The 27,898-nt window shown below is 43.3% G+C and overlaps 1 protein-coding gene across 3 annotated transcripts in view; it reads right to left on the bottom strand.

The window, feature by feature from the left end:
* The window catches only part of TECPR2 (tectonin beta-propeller repeat containing 2), a 133,887-nt gene that overhangs the window by 100,388 nt on the left and 5,601 nt on the right, over window positions 1-27,898 (bottom strand). For 2 of the 3 annotated variants that reach the window (XM_003933371.4, XM_010343958.3), the window contains exon 2: window positions 18,477-18,767. In XM_003933371.4, coding sequence (XP_003933420.3) covers window positions 18,477-18,695 — 219 coding nt within the window. In that variant the 5' untranslated portion in view covers window positions 18,696-18,767. Of the gene's footprint in view, window positions 1-18,476; window positions 21,452-27,898 lie in introns of those variants that run through there. The other variant, XM_074394327.1, reaches the window with a different exon arrangement.

Below are 27,898 nucleotides of genomic sequence, written 5' to 3'. Positions count from 1 at the left end.
CCTACAGTGAGCAGAGGTGGTAATGAAGGAGCTCACTTTCATCTGGTACTTAGGGCTATAAATATATTTAGTGTCAGATTGTGATCTAGGTTAAGAGAGTTGGATCTTAAGCTACAGTAAGTGAAAGGGAGATCCCTTTAAGATTTCTGATTGTGCCAGTGTATCGGTCAGAAGAACTTCTGATAACCACAATTAGGAGCAGGATGGAGGAAGGCGGGAGTGGGGCAAGTCAGGAAGCCACTGGGAGTTTCACAACAGCTCAGGCTAAGTAAGGGCCCAGTCTAGAAAAGCGGTAAATAGAACGGGCATGAAGGCAGTGAAACCTTGATGAAGACAGGCTCCATCAAGACCTGGTGAGAAGGATGAAAGCAACAGAGAAAACAGTACAGCAGCTTTTTTTACTGTTTTCCTGGGCCAGGTAATGTGCTAAGCACTTTAAATGTGTAACTAGATTCTCAAACAATTTTCTATAAGGAAAGGTGCTATAGTTATCCACATTTTACAAATATGGGACTGACTTCCAGATAGGTTAAGTAATTTGTTTACTGGTTTTTGGTTTGTTTTGAGACAGCGTCTCGCTCTGTAGCCCAGGCTGAGTGCAGTGGCCTGATCACGGCTCACTGCAGCCTTGACCTCTCAAGCTCAAGTGATCATCCCACCTCAGCCCCCACATGTAGCTGGAATACAAGTGTGTGCCACCACACCCAGCTAGTTTTTTAGTTTTTGCAGAGACAGGGTCTTACTATGTTGCCCAGACTGGTCTCAGACTCCTGAACTCGTGATCCTCCCTTAGTCTCCCGAAGTGCTGGGATCACAGGTATGAGCCACCGTGCCTGGCAGTAATTTGTCTAAGGTTATAGAGGTAGTGAGAATCAAGTCAGGATTCACATGCAAATGTGACACTCGCCAGAGGCCCTGCTCTGCCTCTGTGCTCTATACTTTCTCTGTGAATGAATCCAAAAAACTTAGAAGAGTTGGTAGGTTTGTGGAGAGGAAAGAGAACGAGGGAATAACATGAGATGGATGGTACCATTAGGAGAATTCACTGGCATTGCTTTGAAGGGAAAAGATAATGTAATATGTTTTAAATATGCAGAGTCTTGACATGGTGGCATGATGTTGAAAACAAAATATTTTCCTTAGAAATTTATGATTAGGGTGGGGTAAAAGAAAACAAAAAAACTATCATTATAAAAATGAACACATCAGGAATTAAAATGATTTACTAGAGACTTTGCCATGTCACAGCACAAGTTCAAAATGGCTGTGAAATTTTTCTCAATGAATGGTTCCAAAATAAAAATGATCATGGCTGGGTGCGGTGGCTCACACCTGTAATCCCAGCACTTTGGGAGGCCAAGGTGGGTGGATCATTTTAAGTCAGGAGTTCAAGACCAGTCTGGCCCATGTGGTAAAACCCTGTCTATACTAAAAATATAAAAATTAGCCAAGTGGTAGTGGTACATGCCTGTAATCCCAGCTACTTGGGAGGCTGAGGCAGGAGAATCCCTTGAGCCTGGGAGGCAGAGGCTGCAGTGAGCCGAAAGCATGCCACTGCACTCCAGTCTGGGCAACAGAGCAAGACTCTGTTGCAAAATAAATAAAATAAATAAATAATCATGTGGGGGGCCAGAAGCCTTAATACTGGTGTGCAGTACTTGTACATGTGCTTTTTTTTTTTTTTTTTTTTTGAGACGGAGTTTCACTCTTGTTGCCCAGGCTGGAGTGCAATGGCGCGATCTCGGCTCACCGCAACCTCCGCTTCCTGGGTTCAGGCAATTCTCCTGCCTCAGCCTCCTGAGTAGCTGGGATTACAGGCACGCGCCACCATGCCCAGCTAATTTTTTGTATTTTTAGTAGAGACGGGGTTTCACCATGTTGACCAGGATGGTCTCGATCTCTCGACCTCGTGATCCACCCGCCTCGGCCTCCCAAAGTGCTGGGATTACAGGCGTGAGCCACCGCGCCCAGCCTGTACATGTGCTTTGTAATGTAACCAATGAACTTGAGTTAATGTTATTTAATACGATGAACTTGAGTTAATGTTATTTAATACAATTATTAATAAATATCATGGTTCTTTTTTTTTTTTTTGAAACAGAGTCTTGCTCTGTCGCCAGCCTGGAGTGCAGTGGCGCAATCTCAGCTCACTGCAACCTCCACCTCCCAGGTTCAAGCTATTCTTCCGCCTCAGCCTCCTGAGTAGCTGGGACCACAGGCATGCCACGCCCCGCTAATTTTTGTATTTTTGGTAGAGACGGGTTTCACCATGTTGGTTAGGATGGTCTCGATCTCTTGACCTTGTGAGCCGCTCGCCTCAGCCTCCCAAAGTGCTGGGATTACAGATGTGAGCCACCGCACCCGGCCTATGTTCTTGATGTAAGAACCAAAACACCGCAGACATCAGATTATCAACACTTATCTACAGTTCAGATAGAAACAGAATATGAGGCTTAAACATTGCACAACACAATAGTCTAGCTATTCCAAAACACCCCGCTCCAAACACCTGGCAATGCTGAGTGAAATATGTAATACGGCCTTTTAAGAAATGCATAGCTGAGTATTCAAGAAAGTACGGAAAATCCATAGGACCCAAAACCCAAAAAGAACGCTGCCAAGCCAGAACAGAATCCAGCCCTGAAGCTACAGGCTACCCTGTAACTATCTGGCACACACCTGGAGCCTTGGTTTTCAGAGCAGAGTAGACGGTGGAGAGCTGGAACTGATATTCTATGCCACACTACAGCCCCGAGGACCTAACCCTAAGTGAAAAAGTAAGCTTGGGAAAAATTGATCTACTGGCAAATGGAGCTGACAAGGAAATCTGTCTTATCTCAAGCATTCACTGGAATGAATAAAAAAGAATCTTTCCGAAGAATCTGTCATCGTTATGTCTGCCCTATTCAGCATCAGAGTTTGAATTTATTCTCCCTTTCCAAGCAAAGCTCTAGGCAGACAGTGAATCTGAAGTGCTTCTATGTTGGGAACACTCCAAGGTGCCTGGCGTTGGTAAACATACACCCCATCTGTGGAGCAGTCCCGATCCAGGTCCCCCAGGATGCTCATACGTTAGGAACAGCCACATCACTCAAAATTAGAAATTACCATAGGGAAACAGGCCCAAGAATGCGAGTCAAGTAGATGAAGCCGTAACAGCATTGAGCAACCCCAAGTATTTCATTTAGATTGAGCAACACAGAACATAAAAGAAAAATGATTAAAATGTTTTCAAAATAAAAAAAGGAAACTGAAATATAAGCAAAGAACAACACTGGAAATAGAAATGAAAAAAAGAGAATTTAAAATGTCACTGGATGGAATAAATAGCAAATTAGTCACAGCTGGAAAATAAAGTATTGCACTAGATGACGGATCTGAGGAAATCACCTACCATGCAACAAAGACACTGAAAGATAAAAAACATGATAGAGAAGTTTAGAGACATAGAAGAGAGAACACAAAGGTCCAAGCTACACAGAATTGGATTTTCAGCCGCTTGCAGTAGCTCACACCTGTAATCCCAGCACTCTGGGAGGCCGAGGTGGGCAGATCATGAGGTCAGGAGTTCGGGACTAGCCAGACCAACATAGTAAAACCCTGTATCTACTAAAAATACAAAAAAATTACCCAGGTGTGGTGGCGTGCACCTGTAATCTCAGTTGCTAGGGAGGCTAACGCAGGAGAATCACTTGAACCCAGGAGGCGGAAGTTGTAGTGAGCCAGGATTGTGCCACTGCACTCCAGCCTGGGTGACAAAGTGAGACTCCGTCTCAAAAAAACAAACAACAACAAAAAAACAAAACAAAAATTTTGGCTTTTCAGTAGGAAATGAAAAGAGAAGACAATGAAAATGGTATCTTCAGCGATAACAGCTAAACATTTTCCAAAATTCACAAAAGACATATATCCTCGGAAGCTTAACCTTTTCAAAAGACAAGGGTGCTGCCTTCAGGAGGTCTCAGTCTAGGAAAAGGAGCAAGACTCATCAGTAACACAAGAGCAAAGCACTATTGGCATTGACACCCATGTACAGGTATGTAATGAGGAGGATGTGATCAACTCTGCCAACTGCACAGAGGGGAGGGCAGGAAAGGTGCTTAGGATGCCAGCTGGTTCAATATGAAGTACTTCATTTTATGGTACCCTCCTTGCTTTCATTTTTAAAATAATGATTATATATACATGACTACATAGAACATGTACAGCTTAAAGAGTTATTAAAAAATGAGCACCTAGCCAGGCGCGGTGGCTCACGCCTATAATCCCAGCACCTTGGGAGGCCAAGGTGGGTGGATCGTGAGGTCAAGAGTTCGAGACCGTCCTGGTCAACAAGGTGAAACCCCGTCTCTACTAAAAACACAAAAATTAGCTGGGCATGGTGGCGCGTGCCTGTAGTCCCAGCTACTCGGGAGGCTGAGGCAGGAGAATTGCTTGAACCCAGGAGGCGGAGGTTGCGGTGAGCCGAGATCGCACCATTGCACTCCAGCCTGGGTAACAAGAGCAAAACTCCGTCTCAAAAAAAAAAAAAAAAATTAGCACCCATGGAACCCTCATCCAGCTTGGGAAGGGACCATTAACAGCACCTCTGGAGCTCTCGTGTGTCTCTCCCTGACTGCATACTGGACCTCACCAAAACTACTCTCCTAACATTGAGATGAATTATTCTCTTGCCTTTATTCATAGCTTTACCACATGCATGTGTATCTTCAAAAACCATAGTTTTAGGCCTGGTAAGTGGCCCATGTCTGTAATCCTAGCACTTTGGGAAGCCGAGGTGGGCAGATCACTTGAGGTCAGGCATTTGAGACCAGCCTGACCAACATGGTAAAACTCCCGTCTCTACTAAAAATACAAAAAATTGGCTGGGTGTGGTGGTGCACACTTGTAATCTCAGCTATTTGGGAGGCTAAGGCAGGAGAATAACTTGAACCCAGAGGCAAAGGCTCCAGTGAGCTGAGATTACACCATTGCACTCCAGCATGGGCGACAAAGCGAGGATCTGTCTCAAAAAACAAAAACAAACCCATAGTTTTACTTAACACAGAGATTCACAGTGGTGTATTAGCACATGTAGAATCTGGCCCTCTACCTTCCTGACCCAGATACTCCATCTTTAGCATGGTGCTGTTGATCAGCCCAGAGAGGTTGTCTCATGATCTTATAATGTACGAGAAATTGAAGTTTAAGCTGAAAAACCAATTTGTTATTTTATGTAATAAACAATAAATAAATTTGAAGTAACGCTCATACAAATCAGATGCTAAGATAGGTACAACATATACATTCTTCCCCTGATATACGTGGGCAGCAACTTTTAGTCCAAAAGTTCCTTGGCAAGCATTTCTGATCAAACCACTGTTAAGTGTTAAATCTCAGGGAGGGTCCCACAGTACGAGTCACTTCAGATACCAATATCTACCCAGAGCCAGCCATGCCAGCAGGATCACAGCTCTCAAAAGCTCTCTCTCCCACTAAACAGGCAATTTGGCCCAATTTCTAGTGTTCCTAACTTACATACCATATAGTCCACTTTCTTCCTTCTGTCACATTCTCTTCTTTTTTGATTTAGGGACAACTGTCTTATTCTAGCCTGGAAGCCATTCTGTCTCTTTAAGACAATTTTGCCCATTTTTTATCTCAACCATTGTGTTTAACTCTTCTTTTTTCTTCATTCCCAACTTCCCAGGGGGCACTTATTGCTACCCTCATTGCAGCAACATAACTTCCTCAAACGGAAATCCAGCAATCAAAAAGTTTAAGGAAAAAAAAAAAGGCTTTTGATTTGAAAGGTGTCAGTTTTCTGGACAAACACCTCACCATGACAATAGCATTCAGCTAACCTTCTTAGGCTCCTCGGCAGGCTGTTTGCCTTTTATACACAAGACAAAACTACATTGGGAAAAAGTGGTCTTTGTGAGCAGGTTCATGGGAACTGTGAAGTCTGACAAAGCTTTCTTTATGAGCTTCTTTTAGTAGGTCAAAGCTTAACCTTCAGTAGAAACCACTAGCATACCAAAGAACTAACTGATCTGAAATATTTTAAAATATTTAAGAAGACCAGATATGAATTCATTCAATTCTTAATAAAGAATGGTTTCACTATTTTCTGCTTTTACTAACAAAGAACGACTATTTAATGTTTGACTATTAATACAACTTTTTAACGATTTAAAGTTAAACAAAGACATCTGCTTTTCTGAATAATTTTCTTAACTCCATAGAACAAAATGAAGTAGGGAATATCCACTGGAGTTGAAGGAAGAAGCCTGTAGCCAGGGACTCTATCGTAAGAGAAGATCTAAAGGAGAAAGAGACAAGGCAAACACCCTGTAAAGGAAACAATTACACCGCCAGCAGAATCTCAGCAGTCAAGAGATTGTGGCATTAACACTTTAAAGTGCTCAGACAAAATAACCATGTGAAGTGAGGCACAGATCCTGTTTCATTTTTCTCCCTATTTATATCCAACTGTCCTGCACCATTTATTGAAAAAGACTTTGTTGTATCACCTTTGCAATTACTCAAGTAACCATATACATGTGGGTCTTCTAATTTCTCTAATCTGTTCCAGTGATCTGTGCATCTTTTCTTACACTAATACCACACTGCCTTAATTACTGAAGTTTTATGTCTTGTTTTCCAAGAGCAACTTCTCTCATTTTGCTTCCTCTTTTCCACTAATAAGACTATGCCACTCATTATTAATAATTTCAGACATATTTTAAAATCAGTTTATCTTATTTTTTATTTACTTACTGAGATGGAGACTTGCTCTATCTTATTTATTTATTTATTTGTTGAGATAGAGACTTGCTCTATCACCCAGGCTGGAGTGCAGTGTCATAATCCTGGCTCACTGCAACCTCCACCTCCTGCGCTCAAACGATTCTCCTGCCTCAGCCTCCCAAGTAGTTGGAATTACTGGTGTGCGCCACCATGCCCAGCTAATTTTTGTATTTCTATTATTTATTTATTTTTTTGAGATGGAGTTTCGCTCTTGTCGCCCAGGCTGGAGTGCAATGGGGCGATCTCAGCTCACTGCAACCTCCACCTCCCAGGTTCAAGCAATCCTGCCTCAGCCTCCTGAGTAGCTGGGACTACAGGCATGTGCCACCATGCTGGCTAGTTTTTGTATTTTTAGTAGAGACGGGTTTCACCATATTGGCCAGGCTGGTCTCAAACTCCTGACCTCAAGTGATCCACCCACCTCCGTCTTCCAAAGTGCTGGGATTATAGGCATGAGCCACCACACCTGGCCAGCTTGTTTTTTAAAATTAACATTTAAAAAAACCTGTTGGAAAAAAGTTGAACTTAGGTAAATTTAGGAGAATGGACATCTAATAAAATGTTTTTCTGTTTGTTTTTTTACTAAGAGTCACTATTAAAACATTTGAAAGTGAATTTTCCAACAACCAATGAATCCATTACCATACAGTGAAGCCCTATGTATGGTAATAATACCAACAAACCGGAACACAGACATCACAGGCTCCTAATCACTGGGCCTAAGAGTTACTCCCATAGGGAAAGATGGTGGAAGGCACTGCGCAAATGCACCTTGGCTGCTATGGTGAGACAAAAACTCATTTCTGCACCCCTTTAAGATATATCTATAAAGTATAAGTCAATGAAACATTCGTTAACATTCCAAAGCATGACTTTCTGAATGCAAAATATCCAGGACATGTTTCAGGCTCAGGGCCTTTCCGTTCTACCTTCTTGGAATACAGACATGTCAGCATGATGTGCTGGTCCCACTCTGTGGGTCTTTGTTCAACTGTCACCTTCTCAGTCAGACCTTCCTTAGAATTCTATTTAAAACTGCAACCACCCGGCTGAGCCCGGTGGCATACACCTGTAACCCCAGCACTTTGGGAGGCCAAGGCAGGTGGACCACCCATAGGTCAAGAGTTCAAGACCAGCCTGGCCAACATGGTGAAACCCTGTCTTTACTAAAAATACAAAAATTATCTGGATGTGGTGGCACATGCCTGTAATCCCGGCTACTTGGGAGGCTGAGGCAAGAGAATCGCTTGCCCTCAGGAGGCGGAGGTTGCAGTGAGCCGAGATCGAGCCACTGCCCTCCAGCCTGGTAACACAGCGAGACTCCATCTCAAAAAACAAAAACTGCAACCACCCTACCTGGCACTCCTTGTCCCCTTCTCTGGTTTATTTTCCCCTTGGCACTTCCCATCATCTTATTTGTTTATATATCTGGTAGACTTCTCTTATTTTTCTGCTTCTCCCTATTAGACTATAAGCACCTACAGGGAAAAACTGCTTACTATGTTCTTTACCGCAGCTCCAGGACCTAAAATGGGATGGGCATATACTGAGCGCTCGATAAATACTTGCTGAATGAATTCACGGAAGAGTTGCAGAAATGCCAACTAATACAGCATTTCACCACCAGGTATCATGCTACGGTTTGTGCAAAGACAGCTCTGAAAGCAAATCCATGAAATCTCATTAGCTTGTTGAATGCTAAGGAAAAGAGATCATATGTTTAACTTCAAAACAGACAATTAGAAACTCCGGTCAAGTAGTCTTTCTGGTCTATGCTTACACATGTCAGACCCATATATTTAACACATTTCTAACATTTTAGTACTTGTTATTAGCTCCTTGTAACATTTTCTCAGTGCTTTTGGCACTAGGTAGGAGGAATCTGTGTTTCCATCTGCCCTCTCCCACTAACGTCTATAGAAAAAATGGTTTCCAAAGCACTATTCTTGAAAACACATGCAAGGATATATTTACCACATAAAAGGTCTGCTTTCCTCTTTAGGAAACATAACTTCATTTAAAAACATAATCTTTCAATCATGCCATACATGGATGTGAATGTAAACTTTTTATTTATCTTCCCATAAAATCTCAGATTTTCCCTAAACTAGCTAATGCATCTTTAACTTTTCACGTGGACATTCCAAAGAGACCATGAATCTATATTCTATTATCCTTGAAATCTACAGACTGTGTGGTGGGCCTGCCTACTCTCATAGGAAGTAAGCACAATGGTTAGGCAATCAGAGACATGTGCCTTAAAGCAGGAATCTTAGAACTTCTTTATCTATAAAACATGGGGATTGTACCAAATAATTCTAAGACCCAGCCAGCTCTCATGACGAAAACAACAACCACCTAAATATTTAATTCACCTCTGGGATTAAACAACTAATAACTGGGAATCAAAGCTCAAAACAAATCTTAGTGTTGTTATGTTTATGTGTGTAATATGTACCAAAAATTTCTAGTAATTCCACAGTAAAGTTAAAAAAAAAACATAATTCCCTTTCACTCTTCCTCCCTCAGCCCATCCCATTCTCAATCCCTACCTAGAGTTAAATAATCACTGTGGAAATGCCTTCAGATCTTTTCCTATGTGTTTACCTACAGATATGCGGCTTTGTTTCCAAACTCTATCTTCTAACTCTAAATTCTACATTCTTGCCCTAAGTAAAATTTTATTTATTTTTGAGATGTAGCCTTGCTCTGTCACCCAGGCTGGAGTGCAGTGGCGTGATCGTGACTCACTGCAATCTCCGCCTCCTGGGTTCAAGTGATTCTCCAGCCTTAGCCTCCCGAGTAGCTGGAACTATAGGTATGCACCATATCCCACTAATTTTTCTATTTTTAGTAGAGACAGGATTTTGCCATATTGCTCAGACTGGTCTCGAACTCCTGAGCTCAAAATGATCTGCCTGCCTCAGCCTACCAAATTGCTGGTATTACAGGTGTGAACCACTGTGCCTGGCCAAGAAATTTTATTTTATACTTCCCTTGTGATTCTCCACAATTATAAGTTTTGTATTCTATATACAATGGGTGCTCAAAAAATGCTGTTGATACTCAGAGCTACCAAGTGTGGATTTTGGCCTAAGTAAAATATATTTTTTTCCAAATGTTAATATTTTAGATTTTAAAAGCTTTTATGGGTACACAGTAGGCATATGTATTTATGGGGTGAAATACATTTTCTAAAGGTCTTCCAGTAAAGGATAACCAGCTAAATTTTTTTTTTTTTTGAGACAGAGTCTAGCACTGTCACCCAGGCGGAAGTGCAATGGTATGATCTTGGCTCACTGCAATCTCTGCCTCCTGGGTTCACGTGATTCTCTTGCCTCAGCCTCCTGAGTGCCTGGGATTACAGGCACACACCACCATGCCTGGCTAATTTTTTTTTATTTTTAGCAGAGACAGGGTTTCACTGTGTTGCCCAGACTGGTCTCAAATTCCTGACCTCGTGATCCACCCGCCTCAGGCTTTTTTTTTTTTTTTTTTTTTTTGAGGTAGAGTCTCACTTTGTTGCCAAGGTTAGAGTGCAGCAGCTCAATCTTGACTCACTACAGTCTCGACCTCCTGGACTCAAGTGATCCTCCCACCTCAGCCTCCTGAGTAGCTGGGACTACAGGCACACGCCATCACACCTGGATAATTTTTGTATTCTTTTGTAGAGACCGGGGTCTCACTGTATTGCCAAGGCTAGTCACGAACTCCTGAGCTCACGTTATCTGCCCACCTTGGGCTCCCAAAGTGCTGGGATTACAAGTGTGCACCACTGTGCCTGGAGCAGCTAAAATCTTTACATGGGATTCTCTCAGAGTCCCCTTCTATGCTGCTGGATACAGTAATTTGTACCGGCTTATCCCAAACTCTGGTAGACCCTATGGATGCTGTTCTACCATGTCACATTCCTTCAAAGCACATGGGACTCATCATATCTGCTGTGGTTTGGATGTGGTCTGTACCTGCCAAAATTTATGTTGAAGTTTGATCCCCAAAGTGGCAGTGCTGGGAGGTGGGTCCTAGTGGGAGGTGTTTGGACCATGGCAGTAGATCCCTCATGAATAGATTAATGCCCTCTCTTGTGGGTGAATGATTGCTCACTCTCCAAAGACTGGATTAGTTTCCAAGACAGCAGGTTGTTAAAAAGTCTGGCTTCCTTGAGCAAGGATGGCACACAAATTTGTGAAGCATTCCATATTAAAAAAAAAAAAAAAAAAAAAAAGAGCTGGATGCAGTGGCTCACGCCTGTAATCCTGCACTTTGGGAGGCTGAGGCAGGTGGATCACCTGAGGTCAGGAGTTCGAGACCAGCCTGGCCAGCATGGTGAAACCCTGTCTCTACTAAAAATACAAAAATTTGCCAGATATGATGGAGCATGCCTGTAATCCCAGCGACTTGGGAGGCTGAGGCAGGAGTATTGCTGGAACCCAGGAGGCAGAGGTTGCAGTGAGCCAAGATTGCACCATTGCACTCCAGCCAGAGCAACAAGAGTGAAACTCGATCTCAAAAAAAAAAAAAAAAAAAAAAAAGGAAAGAAAGGAAAAGCAAGTCTGGTCTCAGTCTTGCTTCCTCACTTGTCCTGTGATCTCTTGAAACACCCGGTCCCCTTCCGATTCCCACCATGAGTGGAAGCAGCATGAGGTCCCCACCAGACGCAGCTGCCTAATCTTGGACTTTCCAGCTACAGAACTGTGGGCCAAATAAATCTCTTAAAAAAACAAACAAACAGGCCGGGCGCGGTGGCTCAAGCCTGTAATCCCAGCACTTTGGGAGGCCGAGGCGGGTGGATCACGAGGTCAAGAGATCAAGACCATCCTGGTCAACACGGTGAAACCCCGTCTCTACTAAAAATATAAAACATTAGCTGGGCATGGTGGCGCGTGCCTGTCATCCCAGCTACTCAGGAGGCTGAGGCAGGAGAATTGCCTGAACCCAGGAGGCGGAGGTTGCGGTGAGCCGAGATCGCGCCATTGCACTCCAGCCTGGGTAACAAGAGCGAAACTCCGTCTCAAAACAAACAAACAAACAAACAAACAAACAAACACACAACTACCAGCTTCAGGTATTTTGTTACAGGAAAACAAAACAAAGATAATACGATAAATAGAAAACTAATCATTGCTTAAACTGCAAAAATAGCCATCAGATATAATTTGCAGTTTCATTCTGGGGAGCAATAAACTTCTTTAACCTTAGTATTTTTTTTTTTACTTTGGGGACTGAAAATATTTAAATAGTTATATCTTTTTAAAAAAAGACAATACAGGGCCAGGCATGGTGGCTCATGTTTGTAATCCAAGCACTTTGGGAGGCCGAGGCGGGTGGACCACTTGAGGTGAGGAGTTCAAATCCAGCCTGGCCAACATGGTGAAAACCTGTCTCTACTAAAAATAAAAAAATAAGCCAGGTGTGGTTGGTGGCAGGCACCAGTAATTCTAGCTATTCAGGAGGCTGAAGCAAAAGAATCACTTGAACCCAGGAAGTGGAGCTTGTAGTGAGCCGAGATCACGCCACTGCACTCCAGCCTAGGTGACAGAATGAGACTCCATCTCAAAAAAAAAAAAAAAAAGACAATACAACGATGATCAATGAGACACATGTGCTTTATAAAAGAAAAATGGCTTGTAATTGCAGCCCAAGTAAGGAGTCCAAATTCCACTAAGGCATATAAACCTTACTGCCAGAGATTACTTAATGGTGAATTGAAACCCAAGGAGCCAGCAAAACTACTCTGCAGTGCTGGAAGTCAGAGGGGAGGGGTAGTAATTGGGAAGCAGCACAAGAGAATCTTCTGGGGTGCTGGAAATGTTCTGTATCTTGAACTGCGTGCCCATACAGGTACACACATATAAATTCATCGCACTGTACAATTAAGATTTGTACACTTTATGTAAATTGTATTTCAATAAAAAAGCAAAAAGACAAAGTAAATCACAAGGGCTCGGAAAGCCTATTCTAGTCTAAATTTGCTGAGGTATATTTTCTAACTCAGGATATGATCTATACTGTAGAATACTCCACGTGCACTTGTAAAGAATGTATAGTCAGATGTTGCTGGGCAGAGTGTTCCATAAATGTAAATTAGACCAAATTGGTTGATGGTGTTGTTCAGGTCTTCTATATCCTGTTGATTTTCTGTCTACTATTACTGAGACAGGAATACTGAAGTCTCCACATATAATTGCAGAATTGTCAGTTTTTGCTTCATGTATTGTATGAAGCTCTGTTGCTAAGGGATATATACATGTAGGATGGCTGTGTCTTCTTTGTGAACTAACCTGTTATCATTATGTCATGTCTTTCTTTATCTTTGGTTATTTCTTTGTGCAGAAGAAAACTTTGATATTAATGTAGCCACTCCAACTTTCTTTTTTTTTTTTTTTTTTTTTTTTTTTTGAGATGGAGTTTCACTCTTGTTGCCCAGGCTGGAGTGCAATAGAGTGATTTTGGCTCACTGCAACCTCTGCCTCCCGAGTTCAAGCAATTCTCCTGCTTCAGCCTCCTGAGTAGCTAAGATTACAGGTGCCTGCTACCATGCCTGGCTACTTTTGTATTTTTAGTAGAGACGGTGTTTCACCATGTTGGCCAGGCTGGTCTTGAACACCTAAGTCAGGTGACCCCTCTGCCTCGGCCTCCCAGTGTTGGGATTACAGGCGTGAGCCACCACTCCAACTTTCTATTGATTAGTGTTTACATGGTGAATCTTCTTCCATCTTTTTACTTTCAGCCTACCTATTATCATTATATTTGAACTGAATTTCTTACGGACAACATACAGTTGGTTCATCATTTTATACCCTTCCTGGCAACTTCTGTCTTTTAATTGACATATTTAGATCATTTGCATTTAACGTAACTATTGGTATATTTGGATTTAGGTCTATCATTTTATTTGTTTTCTGTCTGTTCTTTCCATTTTTCCTTCTTGTTTCCCCTTTCCTACTCTCCTGTTAGTTGTTTCAACATTTTTTTGAAATGTCATTTTGATACATCTACCTCATTGTATAGTGGTTGCTCTAGGGATTACAATACATATGTATGTAATTTTTCAAAATCTACTTAGCATCAACATTGTACCTCTTCAAGAAAAATGTACAAAGGCATAGGGAACCTTACTCTCCCTTACTTATGTTATATTTGTCTTAGATACTACTACATCTACATACGTTAAAACGTGATCAGTTATCATTTTTGTTTTCAACTGTCAAATGTATTTTAAATAATTCAATAGGGGAAAAATCATTTATTGCATTTATTACCCAGGTATTTACTATTCTTCTGATGTACAAAGTTCCCTTCTGTCTAAAGAACTTCATTTAGCCGGGTGCGGTGGCTCACGCCTGTAATCCTAGCACTTTGGGAGGCGGAGGCGGGTGGATCACAAGGTCAAGAGATCGAGACCATCCTGGTCAACATGGTGAAACCCCGCCTCTACTAAAAATACAGAAAATTAGCTGGGCATGGTGGCGCGTGCCTGTAGTCCCAGCTACTAGGAGGCTGAGGCAAGAGAATTGCCTGAACTCAGGAGGCGGAGGTTGCAGTGAGCCGAGACCACGCCATTGCACTCCAGCCTGGGTAACAAGAGTGAAACTCCGTCTCAAAAAAAAAAAAAAAAAAAAAAAGAACTTCATTTAGCAACGACTTCAGAGCAGGTCGGCTGGCAACGAACCCTCTTAGTTTTCCTTCATCTGAGAATACTTTGATTTCACCTTCTCTCTTGATAGGTATTTTCACTAAGTAAATAATTCTGGGTTGACAATTCTCTCAGCACTTTCTTTGATTTTATGTTATTTTTCAGATGAGACTCACTCTGTCACCCAGGCTGGAGTGCAGTGGCATGATCTCAGCTCACTGCAGCCTCCGCCTCCTGGGTTCAAGTGATTCTCATGCCTCAGCCCTCTGAGTAGCTGGGATTACAGGCATGGGCCACCACATCCAGCTAATTTTTGTATTTTTAGTAGGAATGGCAGTCTCGCCATGTTGGTCAGAGTGGTCTCAAACCCCTGACCTCAGGTGATTCACCTGCCTGGGTCGCCCAAAGTGCTGGAATTACAGGTGTGAGCCACAGTGCCCGGCCTCTCAGCACTTTGAAAATGTGCTACTGTTGGCCAGGCATGGTGCCTCACACTTGTAATCCCAGCCCTTTGGGATGTCAAGGCAGATGGATCATCTGAAGTCAGGAATTCGAGACCAGCCTGGAAAACATGGTGAGACCTCATCTCTACTAAAAACACAAAAATTAGCTGAGCGTGGTGGTGGGTGCCTGTAATCCCAGCTACTCAGGAGGCTGAAGCAGGAGAATCGTTTGAACTGGGAAGTGGAGGTTGCAGTTAGCCGAGATCGCACCATTGCACTCTGGCTCGAGCAACAAGAGCGAAATTCCAACTCAAAAAAAAAAAAAAAAAAATGCTGCTTTTGTCCAACCTCCATGATTCCTGACATGGTTCGGCTGTGTCCTCACCCAAATCTCATCTTGATTTACAGTTCTCATAATCCCCATCTGCTGTGGGAGGAATCATGTGGAGATAATTGAATCATGGGGGTGGTTTTATAAGGGACTTCTCCCTTCACTGGGCACTCATTCTCTCTCCTGCAGTCCTGTGAAGAGGTACCGTCCATTAAGACTGTGAGTTTCCTGAGGCCTCCTCAGCTATGTGGAACTGTGAGTCAATTAAATCTCTTTTCTTTATAAATTACAGTCTTGGGTATTTCTTCATAGCAGCATGTGAACGGACTAATACAGTTTCTGATGAGAAATCTACAGTCATTCAAATCATTGTTCCTCTACTGGTAATATGTCATTTTTCTCTGGCTACGTTTAAGATTTTTATCTTTAGCAATTTGACTATGATGCCTCTGTGCATGGATTTATTGGATTTATCCTGTTGGGGTTCATTGCTAGATTCACAAGTCTTCCTTATGAGTGTCTGAAGTATGTGAGAGATTTTAGACATATTAAACTCATAAGTACAGTTCGGAAGATTATGTAATGGTTTTAAATGTTGGGGAATTAGATCAGTCAAATCCATGAGCTCAAAGAAAAGGAACAGGAGTAGTTCTAATTTTTATACAAAAAATATTAATACATGTGCAGAGGTGGTGGCTCACACCTGTAATTGAAGCACTTTGGGAGGCCAAGGCAGGTAGATCACCTGACATCAGGAGTTCGAGACCAGCCTGGCCAACATGGTGAAACACCGTCTCTACTAAAAATACAAAAACTAGGCTGGGTTCAGTGGCTCACGCCTGTTATCCCAGCACTTTGGGAGGCCGAGGCAGGTGGATCACCTGAGGTCAGAAGTTCAAGACCAGCCTGGCCAACATAGTGAAACCCCATCTCTACTAAAAATATAAAAATTAGCCAAACATGGTGGCATGTACCTGTAGTCCCAGCTACTTGGGAGGCTGAAGCAGGAGAATTGCTTGAACCCAGGAGACAGAAGTTGCAGTGAGCCAAGATAGCACCACTACACTCCAGCCTAGGCAACAGAGTGAGACTCTTTCTCAAAAAAAAAAGAAAGAAATATACACACAGACACACAGACACACACACACACACACACACACAAACACACACATAGATTAGCTGGGTGTGGTAAAGGGCGCCTATAATCCCAGCTGCTCTGGAGGCTGAGGCAGGAGAATTGCTTGAACCTGGGAGTCGGAGGTTGCAGTGAGCCGAGATCGTGCTATTGCATTCCAGCCTGGGCAAAAAGAGTGAAACTCGGTCTCAAAAAAAAAAAAAAATTAATACAGACCCTAGAGACAGTCTGCTCAAGTTCATACAATGGTGCTGCCATTTACTACCTGCCAATCTCAGGCAAGTCACCTACCCTCACTTCACCAGCTACCTTCTTAGTAAATGAGAAAGATAATGTTAACATCTGCCTCAGAGAGTTTTTGTGAGGATAAAATGAGTTAATAATTTAAAATTTTAAAAAAATTTTTTTTAAAGAATAATGTCTGACACACAGAAAGGGCTGTATGTGTACCAACCATTTTTATTATTTTTAAATGAGCACAGAGGCTTACGTTAATTTTTAAATTAAAACGTTAATATATTGAATATTGATTAAAACACAAGTATTTGTAAACATTTCTCTTAGATACGAAAGCTGTATCTTGGTCCGTAAAAGACCCCTAACGACAGATAGAATAGAGCCCCATGTGGTGGAAGCCAGAACTCAGTCAACTTTGAATCTCTTGCAAAAGTGACGTACTCAATAAACTGTGATGTACTCAATACTGACTAAATGGGTAAACTGCATTACGGTTTACCAAGAGTTGGTGACAGACACAACAGGGTCAAATGCCATCTCCACCAATATCTATACACAGAAATGCCTGAGTCCACAGCACTGCAGAAACAGACCGGTCAGGATCCCAATGCTACAGAAGAGATCTTACCTAAGAGGCGCATATTCTGGCAATTAGCCAATATTCATATAAATCCTTTCTTCATAATAATTTCAAGAGAAGAACCAGAGATTATTCAAATCAGTCAAGGTACTTTGAAAAACAGGTATATACTTGCTACTGTAAACATTTAGGAAAAAAAAAAATCTGCTTTTCTTTATTTTTGAAACATAGTCTCACTCTGTCACCCAGGCTGGAGTGCAATGGTGTGATCTTGGCTCACTGCAAACTCCGCCTCTTGGGTTCAAGAGATTTCTTCTGCCTGGGACTATAGGCGCATACCACCATGCCCAGCTAATTATTTGTATTTTTAGTAGAGACGAGGTTTCACCATATTGGCCAGGCTGATGTTGAATGCCTGACCTCGTGATCCACCCGCTTTGGGCTCCCAAAATGCTGGGATTACAGGCATGAGCCACTGTGCCCGGCGAATATCTGCTTTCAGAGCGTTCTAGTAAGTGTTAAACACTAAAATGTTCACTTTTTTTTTTTTTTTTGAGACAGTCTTATTCTGTCGCCCAGGCAGGAGTGCAGTGATGCAATCTTGGCTCACTACAACCTCCACCTCCCAGGTTCAACCAATTCTCCTGTCTCAGCCTCTCAAGTAGCTGGGACTACAGGTGCACACCACCACACCTGGTTAATTTTTGTATTTTTAGTAGAGACAGGGTTTCACCATATTGGTCAGGCTGGTCTCAAACTCTTGACCCTAGGAGATGTTCTCTTTTAAAGTGATATTAAGCCAGGTGTGGTGGCTTATGCCAATAATTCCAGCACTTTGGGAGACCAAGGCAGGAGGACTGCTTGAGTCCAGGAGTTCAAGACCAGCCTGGGCAACATGGCAGGACCATGTCTCTACAAACAAAACAAAACAAAAATTTCTGGATGTGGCAGTGCATGCCTATGATCCTAGCTACTTGGGAAGTTGAAGCAGAAGGATCACTTGAGCCCAGGAGTTTGAGACTAAAATGAGCTGTGATTGTCCCACTGTACTCTAGGCTAGACAACAGGGCAAGACTGTCTCAAATAAATAAATAAATACATAAATAAAGTGATATTAGATTTTTGGAGGCAGGAAAAAGTTAAAAACACCAATGTTTTTAGTTAAATTCTACTTCAGTTAAAGATGGTTTTAAAGTATTGTTTGGGTGAGGTATTAAGGTCATCTTCTGGCAAATCAGAAGTAAATGATCTCATCCTAGAACACAAGCATGTTAACCATCAGCTATGGCTCATGGCCTCTCAGTGTAAAGCAAAGCAAGGCTCACCTCGAAGTTGTACTTCCTCATCTGGCTGAGGTGCCGGCAGTACAGATAGAGCATGCCGATGCTGCTGCCCACCGCGATGTAGTCACCATTGGTGTCGAGGGCCGTGAGGTAGACCACAATAGAACGGAAACCCTTCTGGATCTTTGTCGGAATGGCATTGAGAAGATAGTACAACGGGCAGAACTCTCTGAATATAACAGGCTCAGATATCGATGCCATGGCCAAGGTTCCCACAGATGATCTTCAGGCAGGAAAAGGAATGTTTATTTGTCATCTAGGGAAACCTGGGGGCTACAGAACAAAGCATTACAACCTTTTCAATGCCTAGTCATAAAAAGAAGTATGTTTAATAAACAAAAGCTCCCTATTAGGCAGGTAAACGTTATAGCCAGAGCTAAAGTAAACAGGTGTCATGAAGATTGCTTTTGAGCACTTTAACTCAAAATGCACTTCAGTATGTTCTGACCTCTAAGATTTATGTTGTAGTGAATGTCATGGAGGAGAGGAAAGAATACAAAAGACAGTTCTTACTCCCAAGTAGCTTCTGATCTAGACAGGGAGGCAGATGAATCAGTGAAAAGACACAAAACCACAAGTAATGAGGTGGTAATTTGTGGGTCTCCATGAAAAGAGAGATCAGTGTGGATTAGAGCGAGTGTAGACATGGCTTCACTGAACACATCCTGAACTATGAAGCCCACCAGGTTGGACAGACTATGGAAAAGAGAAACAGGAAAGACACTCATTAGTAGGAGAACAGTGAACCAATCTCAGTTGCTGTGTTAATGAGATGGTGCAGAACAAGCCCCCTGGCCTGGCTGGACAGCCTCCTCTGCGCTCAGAGTCCAGCCACACAGCACCTCACTCTGTTCCACATGGAGATCCACCCCTTTGCACTTTGGCTTCAAAGCTTCGCTTACTAAAGATATACAATCCTTCCATGCATGCCATGTTTCACCAAGTGCTCATTCACTCATTTAATCCTGACCCTACCTTATACAGCAGGTAGCACCATCCCCAACTTTTAGAAGAAGCCACTGAGGGCCAGAGGGTCATGAGACTCACTCATGACCAAACAGCCGAGACTCGACCAAACAGCCAAGACTTTTCCCTCCAAGCCCTAGGCTCTTGTCAACGCCACAGTCACAGCTCTAACAGGCAGGTTGTAACAGTCCAGGTAGATGCTCTATACCTGATTACACCTGGAAGGATACTGCAGTTCTTCAGGTTCTATGGAGACTTCTAAGCTCCTCTCACAGAAACTTCTTGCATCATGGATGTCTGGTTTCTTTGAATTGTGGGTTTTCTATTTCTACCTCATGGACTGACCAACTTCCAATCCCTCTTCTGGTCAAATTCACCCAGCTCGTTCTCACCCAGTGGCCCTTGCATTGGCTGTTCCCTCCACCTGGAATGTTCTTTCTCTACTGAGCTTTTCTTCCTTCTCACTATGCAGGTCTCTATTCAACTGTGCCCTCTTTCATGAGGCCTTACTTGACTGCTCCTCCCTTTGCTGAGTTCTCTCTCTGTCACCTCCTCATTGTACTTTCTCTACACAGCCCCTTTCTTCATTTTTTTTTTTTTTTTTTTTTTTTTTTTTTTTTTTTTTTTTTTTTTTTTTGGAGAGAGAGTGTCATTCTGGGACCCAGGCTGGAGAGAAGTGGCAAGATCATGGCTCACTAAAACCTCAAACTCCTGGACTCAAGTGAACCTCTTGCCTCCACCTCCCACATAGCTGGCATACAGGCATATACCACCATGCCTGGCTAATTTTTTTATTTTTTTGTAGAGATGGGGTCTCGCTATGTTGCCCAGGCTGGTCTCAATCATGGCTCACTACAGCCTTAAGCTCCTGGGCTCCAGGGATCCTCCTGTCTCAGCCTCCCAAACTGCTTCGATTACAGGCATGAGCCACCATGCCCAGCCTATCCACACATCCCCTTTCTTTTCTCTGACTGGGTATCTGCCTGCCTGCCACTCTGCCACACACACACTGGTCTGTAAGGCCCATAATAGCAGAGCCCATATCTGCCTCACTCGCCCCTCTTCCCCCTGCACTGAGAAAAGGCCTAGGCACATCAGAGGCATTCAGCAAGTATTTGTTGAATAAATGAATCATGAAATAGGAAAATGTGGCCTGGAAACGCTGGCTTCTGCCTGTAATTCTAGTGCTTTGGGAGGCCAAGGTGGGAGAACTGCTTGAGACGAGCCTGAGCAACACAGCAAGACTCCTGTCTTTACAAAAAATATCTTTAAAAATTAGTCAGTCATGGTGCTGCATGCCTGTAGTCCTAGCTATTCATGAGGCTGAGGTGGGAGGATCACGTTTTTAAAATAAATATTTCATTTTATAAGATAGAGAGGGTTTCACTATGTTACCTAGGCTAGTCTCCAACTCTTGGGCTCAAGTGATCCTTCCTCCTCGGCTTCCCAAATTGCTGGGATTACAGGTATGAGCCACTGCACTCAGCCAGGAAGATTACTTGAGCCTAGGAATTTGAGGCTGCAGTGAGCTATATGATTGTGTCACTGCACTCTAGCCTGACTGGTAGAGTAAGTAAGACACTGGCTCTTAAATGAATAAATTTTTTAAAAAAGGAAATTTTCAAGGAAGGAGTGGAGGAACAAAGACTGTGCTTTCTGGGGTGACTTCTACAGTTCATTACTAGAGAAGTTTCCTGAATGTGCAGAGCAAAACAAAACATATTCAATATAAAACTCTACAAATAGAATGGAAGAGAGCAAAATATCTTTTCTCCAATATGACCCCAATTCACTGCTGGTTAATTTCCTAAATCTGTATAGAATATCCACTTTTCCAAGCATTTTTAGATTCCCATTTCATCTGATAGTACAATAGCCGATACAGTGAAGTAGGCAGGCAGAATATATCCATGTATGAGAACTTTCTTACAGGTAAGTCAATAACAATACTATTAATAACGGCATTCCTCTGTGATACTTTTTTTTTTTTTTTTTTTGAGACGGAGTTTCGCTCTTGTTACCCAGGCTGGAGTGCAATGGCACAATCTCGGCTCACCGCAACCTCCACCTCCTGGGTTCAGGCAATTCTCCTGCCTCAGCCTCCTGAGTAGCTGGGATTACAGGCACGAGCCACCATGCCCAGCTAATTTTTTGTATTTTTAGTAGAGACGAGGTTTCACCATGTCAACCAGGATGGTCTCAAACTCTCGACCTCGTGATCCACCCGCCTCGGCCTCCCAAAGTGCTGGGATTACAGGCTTGAGCCACCGCGCCCGGCTGTGATACTTAAGAACCCAATCCACCCTCTTCTGCAGTTAACAATAATGGGAATAGCTAATGTTTTTACAGATGCTCCTCAAATTACAACGGGGTTGCATCCCAGTAAAACCATCATAAGCTGAAAATATAGGTCAAAATGCACTTAATACACCTAACCTGCCAAACGTCATAGCTCAGCCTAGCCTAACTTAAATGTGCTTAGAATGCTTACATTAGCCTACAGCTGTGCAAAATCATCTAACCAAAGCCTATGTTATCATAAAGTGGTGAACATCTCATGTAATTGATCTAATGCCATTTGAAAGTGAAAAACAGAATGGTTGTATGGTTACTTCAAACACGGTTTCTACTGAATGGTATTGTTTTCGCTCAACCTTAAAGTAAAAAAATAGTAGGTTGAAACTTTTTTTTTTTTAAGACAAACTCTTGCTCTGTTACCCAGGCTGGAGTGCAGGGGTGCAATCTCGGCTCACTGCAACCTCCACCTCCCTGGTTAAAGTGATTCTCCTGCCTCAGCCACCTGAGTATCTGGGACTACAGGCACGCACCATCACACCTGGCTAATTTTTTTGTTTGTTTGTTTGTTTGTTTGTTTTTGAGACAGAGTTTTACTCTTGTTACCCAGGCTGGAGTACAATGGCGCGATCTCGGCTCATCGCAACCTCCACCTCCTGGGTTCAGGCAATTCTCCTGCCTCAGCCTCCTGAGTAGCTGAGACTACAGGCACGCGCCACCATGCCCAGCTAATTTTTTGTATATTTAGTAGAGACAGGGTTTCACCACGTTGACCAAGATGGTCTCGATCTCTTGACCTTGTGATCCACCCACCTTGGCCTCCCAAAGTGCTGGGATTACAGGTGTGAGCCACCGCACCCGGCCTAATTTTTGTATTTTTAATAGAGATGGGGTTTCACCATTTTGGCCAGGATGGTCTTGATCTCCTGATCTCATGATCCGCCTGCCTCGGCCTCCCAAAGTGCTGGAATTACAGGTGTGAGCCACCACGCCCAGCTAGTTGAAACTCTGTAAATTGAAAACTGTCTGTACTTAATACAAACTGTTCTTAGCACACGAACCCATTAAATCCCCACCAAAAAAGGGGGGAAAAAACTAAACCAAACCATAAAGTAGGCATCAGAGTTACTTCTGTTTTTTTTTTTTTCCTGCAATCCCCAAACATTAGACATGCATGTAACCTCCGTTTCATGGATGCAGAAACTTCCAAGGCAAAGAAATAATAAAGGCTTTGTTTCCTTAAAGAGTGTGTACAGGCCGGGTGCGGTGGCTCATCTCGGCTTCCCAAAGTGCTGGAATCACAGGAGTGAGCCACCACGCCCAGCCTTGCTGGGATTACAGGTGTGAACCACCACACCCGACCTCAAAAATTTGTTAATATAGAAAAGTACAAAGTGGGCTGGGTGCAGTGGGTCACACCTATAATCCCAGCACTTTGGGAGGCCAAGGTGGTAGATCACTTGAGGCCAGAAATTTGAGACCAGCCTGGGAAACATAGCAAAATCTCTGATTCTACAAAAAATACAAAAATTAGCCAGGTGTGGTGGTACACAGGGAATTGTTTGTGCCCAAGAGATCAAGGCTGTAGTGAGCTGACTGTATCACTGTACTCTAGCCTGGGTAACAGGGTGAGACCCTGTCTCAAAATAAAAGGACAAAGAAGTAAAGTCACAATCTCATCATGCTGAGATACACCATATACATGGATAGCTACAGATATGCATATATAAACACATATGCGCATAAAGGCTTTTTCACTTAATAAACCATGAGTATTTCCCATGTCATTAAATAGTCCCCTAGAATGTGATTTTTAGTGACTATACAGAAAAACTCCAGGACACACTATATGTTGATTTTTTTAAAAAAAATGCTCTGCCAAACTGCCTTGCAGAATGTTCATATCAATTTATGCCTCACACATGTTTTTCCAAAGGACATCTAGAGGCCAGTAAGCCATAGTCTACAGACGAGTCAGGAAAGCCACGTCTGGGGGGCAGGCACCCAGGAAGGCCCCAGCAGCCACAAGAGAATCCACGCTATTTCCCTATCTGGGGGCCTCTGGCACCAGGCTAGCCTGTCCTTCACCCGCCATTCAGATAGGAAGAGCAGGCTGAGGCCATCTCCCAGCAAAACTGTCCTCCTACAGAAGGAGCGTCCAGGGACAGGCTGAGGAAGAGGCGCAGAGCTGCTGTGTCACTGTCCTGTGCTAGGTTTGGGAAAAACAATTTAGACTCAACAATCAATTCTGCTAAGACTTTCTGCTCCTCCTCCTTAACCAATTTTCACCCAAGTCCATGTTCCACCCAACCCAACTCCCCGGGTCTCAGACCCACAGCCACAGAACTGACCCTCTTTCCACCAAGGAAGAAATGCACAGTGAGTGGCTAATGATACTAAAGGGAAAAAGACCTGAGTCCAAATCCCAATGCTCCTAAAACTACCTGTGGCACCCTGGAAAAATGACTTAACCTCTCTAGATCTCCATTTACCATCTGAAACAGGATTAGTAAAACTTACCTCTTAGCTTTTATAAACATAGAGTAAACGAACAATGTCTAAAACACTTATCTGCATATCTTGTATCTTCTACCTGCTGCTTGGGCCATGCTGTCCAAGCCAGAAAAGAGGCAATATCCCCAATCCCTCCTCCTCTTTTCTCCATTCAATACGTCTCCCACACACCCCAATGTCTCACCCCTAGCTTGGGCCACCACTATCTCTTGCCTGTAGCTCACCCCGGTGCCCAGCTCATCTGCCTGCCTCTTACTCCCCCTCACCCATGTGGCAAACAGAAGCATTCTCCTGATGTGCAAAGCTGATGTTACCACTCCCTTGCTTAACACTCAGCATTGGCCTCATCCTCCTCCTGCTAAAGCCCAGGTGTCACTGGCTTACAAGAACCTTGGTGACCTGGATTCTGTCACCGCAGGATCTCTCACTTGTCCTCCAGCCACTGAACTGCTTCTAGTTACAACAGGCCTGGCCTCTCACATCCTGGCCTTCACACCTACTCCCTATCTCTGGAAGCCACTTCTGTATCTGCTTTATCTGATGAGCTCTCCTAGGAAGCAAGGGGAAGTACTAAAGTCTTCACCAATAAGTGTTGGCTAATGTATTTCCTCCTTTAAAAATCTTATTCCTGGCCAGATGCAGTGGCTCACATCCCAGCACTTTGGGAGGCCGAGGTGAGTGGAGCACCTGAGGTCAGGAGTTTGAGATCAGCATGACCAACATGGTGAAACCCCGTCTCTACTAAAATACAAAAATTAGCCGGACGTGGTGGCAGGCACTTGCAGTCCCAGCTACTCAGGGGGCTGAGGCAGGAGAATTGCTTCAACCCAGGAGGCCAAGGTTGCAGTGAACAAAGATCAAGTGATTGTACTCCAGCTTGGGCAACAAGAGCAAAACTCTGTCTCAAAAAAAAAAAAAAAGTTATTCCTCAGCCAGGCACAGTGGCTCACACCTGTAATCCCAGCCCTTTGGGAGGCTGAGATGGGCAGATCACTTGAGCGCCGAGAGTTTGACACCAGCTTGGGAAACATGACGAAACCCTGTCTCTACAAAAAATACAAAAAATTAGCCAGGTGTGGTGGTGCGTGCCTGTAGTCCCAGCTACTTGGGAGGCTAAGGCATGAGAATCGACTGAGCCCAGAGGATCGAATGAATCTGGAGGATCCATTGAGCCTGGGAGATCGAGGCTGCAGTGAGCCATGATGGAGCCACTGTACTCCAGCCTGGGCGACAGAGCACGATCCCATCTTCAATCAATAAATCAATAAAAAAACTTTTTAAAATAAAAATATTAGGCCAGGCACAGTGGCTCATGCCTGTAATCCCAGCACTATGGGAGACCAAGACAGATGGATCATGAGGTCAGGAGTTCAAGACCAGCCTGGCTAAAATGGTGAAACACTGTCTCTACTAAAAACACAAAAATTAGCCAGGCGTGGTGACAGGCACCTATAATCCCAGCTATTCGGGAGGCTGAGGAAGGAGAATCACTTGAACTCAGAAAGTGGAGGTTGCAGTGAGCTGAGATCGCGCCACTGCACTCAAGAGCAAGACTCTGTCTCAAAAAATTATAATAAATAAAAATAAAAATATTTCTCCTTAAGTAGCTCTGTCAAATGATGACATTTAGCTTTCAAGAATCCATCCACTCGATTTGATGGTATCCACTGACAGCTCCTAGGCTCTACACAGGAAGGGCTTTGGGACTGCAAAAGAGAGTCAACAGATTTGCCTTAAAAGTGCATTTGCGGAGCAGGTGCGCTCTCTGACTCAGATAATATGTTTATTTGTGGTGACTTAGGAAGTCTTAGTGGTTATTACCGAAGGTCAGAATCCCTGACCATCTTCTTGGCACACTCAGTGATAATCCTACCAAAAGCAACTTCTTCAAAACCTAGGGAGGGAGTGCAGGGCTCCCCTTGCCAGTCTCCAGCAGGTATTAGAAACTGTCATAATTGTGCAGCAGGTAACAGCATAATCACATTTTAAATCAAAAGTGGTGTTCAGCTGAAATCCTAGTATTTACCCTCAATTCCTCTGTTTCCCTCACCTGCACAACAGTCTCTCGACTCAGTCCATCAGCCCTATCTCCAAGCCTCCCTCAAGCCTGGTGCCTCCTCACCAACTCTGTGGCCATGCCACAGTAGAAGCTATCACATCCCTCACCTGCACTGCTGCCATGGTCTTCCATGCCTGCCCCTAGAAGCCAGGTTCATTCACAGCCGTTAAAATGAGCAATTTGACTTCACTGAAATGAAAATTGCTTGTGCTCCAAAGGGCACCATCAAGAAAGTGAAAAGACATCTAATCCATACCACTGACTAAAATTAAAAAAAAAAAAAAAGACAACCCACAAAATGGAAGAAAATATCTGCTGATTTTTTATCTGATAAGAGATTTTACCCAGAATATATAAAGAATTCTTAAAACTCAATAATAAAGAGACAATTTTAAAAGCTGGGTGCAGTGACACTTGGCTGTAGTCCCTGCTACTTGAGAGGCTGGGGTGGGAAGATTGGTTGAACCCAGGAATTTGAGACCAGCCTGAGCAACACAGCAAGACCTCCTCTCAAAACAACAACGAAAGACACTTTACAATGGGCAAAAATCTAAGAAACATTTCTCTAAAAAAGAAACAGAAATGACCAATAAAACTAGGCGCAGTGGCTCACACCTATAATCCCAACACTTTGGGAGGCCGAGGTAGGTGGATCACCTTAGGTCGGGAGTTCAAAGACCATCCTGGCCAATATGGTGAAACCCTACCTCTACAAAAAAGTACAAAAATTAGCTGGGCATGATGGTGCACCTCTATAATCCCAGCTACTCGGGAGACTGAGGGAATGAGAATCACTTGAACCCAGAGGTGGAGGTTTTAGTGAGCCAAGATTGCGTCACTGCACTCCAGCCTGTGCGACAGAGCAAGAGTTTGTCTCAAAAAAAAAAAAAAAAAAAAAAAAGGGCCAATAAGCACACAAAAAGATGCTCAGCATCCTTAGTCACCAGGGAAGTGCAAATCGAAACCACAAGGAGATACCACTTCACTCCCACTAGGATGGCTACTAAAAAAAACACAGAACAAGTGTTAGCAAGGATGTGGAGAAAACTGTATACACTGCTGGTGAAAAAGAAGATAGTGCAGCCACTGTGGACAACAGCCGGCAGTTCTTCAAAAGGTCAAACCTACAGTTACCACTGTACGACCCCGAAATTCTATGCCTAGGTTTATACCCAATAGAAACAAAAATATGTCTACAAAGAATGTGTAAACAAATGTTCATAATATCACCCCTAACAGCCAAAATGTAAAAGCAACCTAACTGTCCATCAGCTGATGAATGCACAAACAAAATGTGGCCTGTCCACACGGCGGAAGCCCGTTTAGCAATAAAAAGGAGTGAAGTACTGATTCATGCTACGACATGGAGGAATCCTGAGAACACGATGCTAAGGGAAAGCAGCAGACACAGAACACCACATATTACACAATCCCATCTATACGAAATGTCCGGAATAGGCAAGCTGTAAACAGAGAGCAGGTCAGTGGTTGCCCAGAGCTGGGAGAAGAAGGGGTTAAGGTGTACTGCTGAAGGATACAAAGCTTCCTTTTAGGGTGATGAGAAAGTTCT

Source organism: Saimiri boliviensis, chromosome 2, assembly GCF_048565385.1.
Source record: "Saimiri boliviensis isolate mSaiBol1 chromosome 2, mSaiBol1.pri, whole genome shotgun sequence".
NCBI lineage: Eukaryota > Metazoa > Chordata > Mammalia > Primates > Cebidae > Saimiri > Saimiri boliviensis.
Note: the sequence above shows the minus strand (reverse complement) of the source record. Positions and strands in the feature narration are given on the sequence as shown.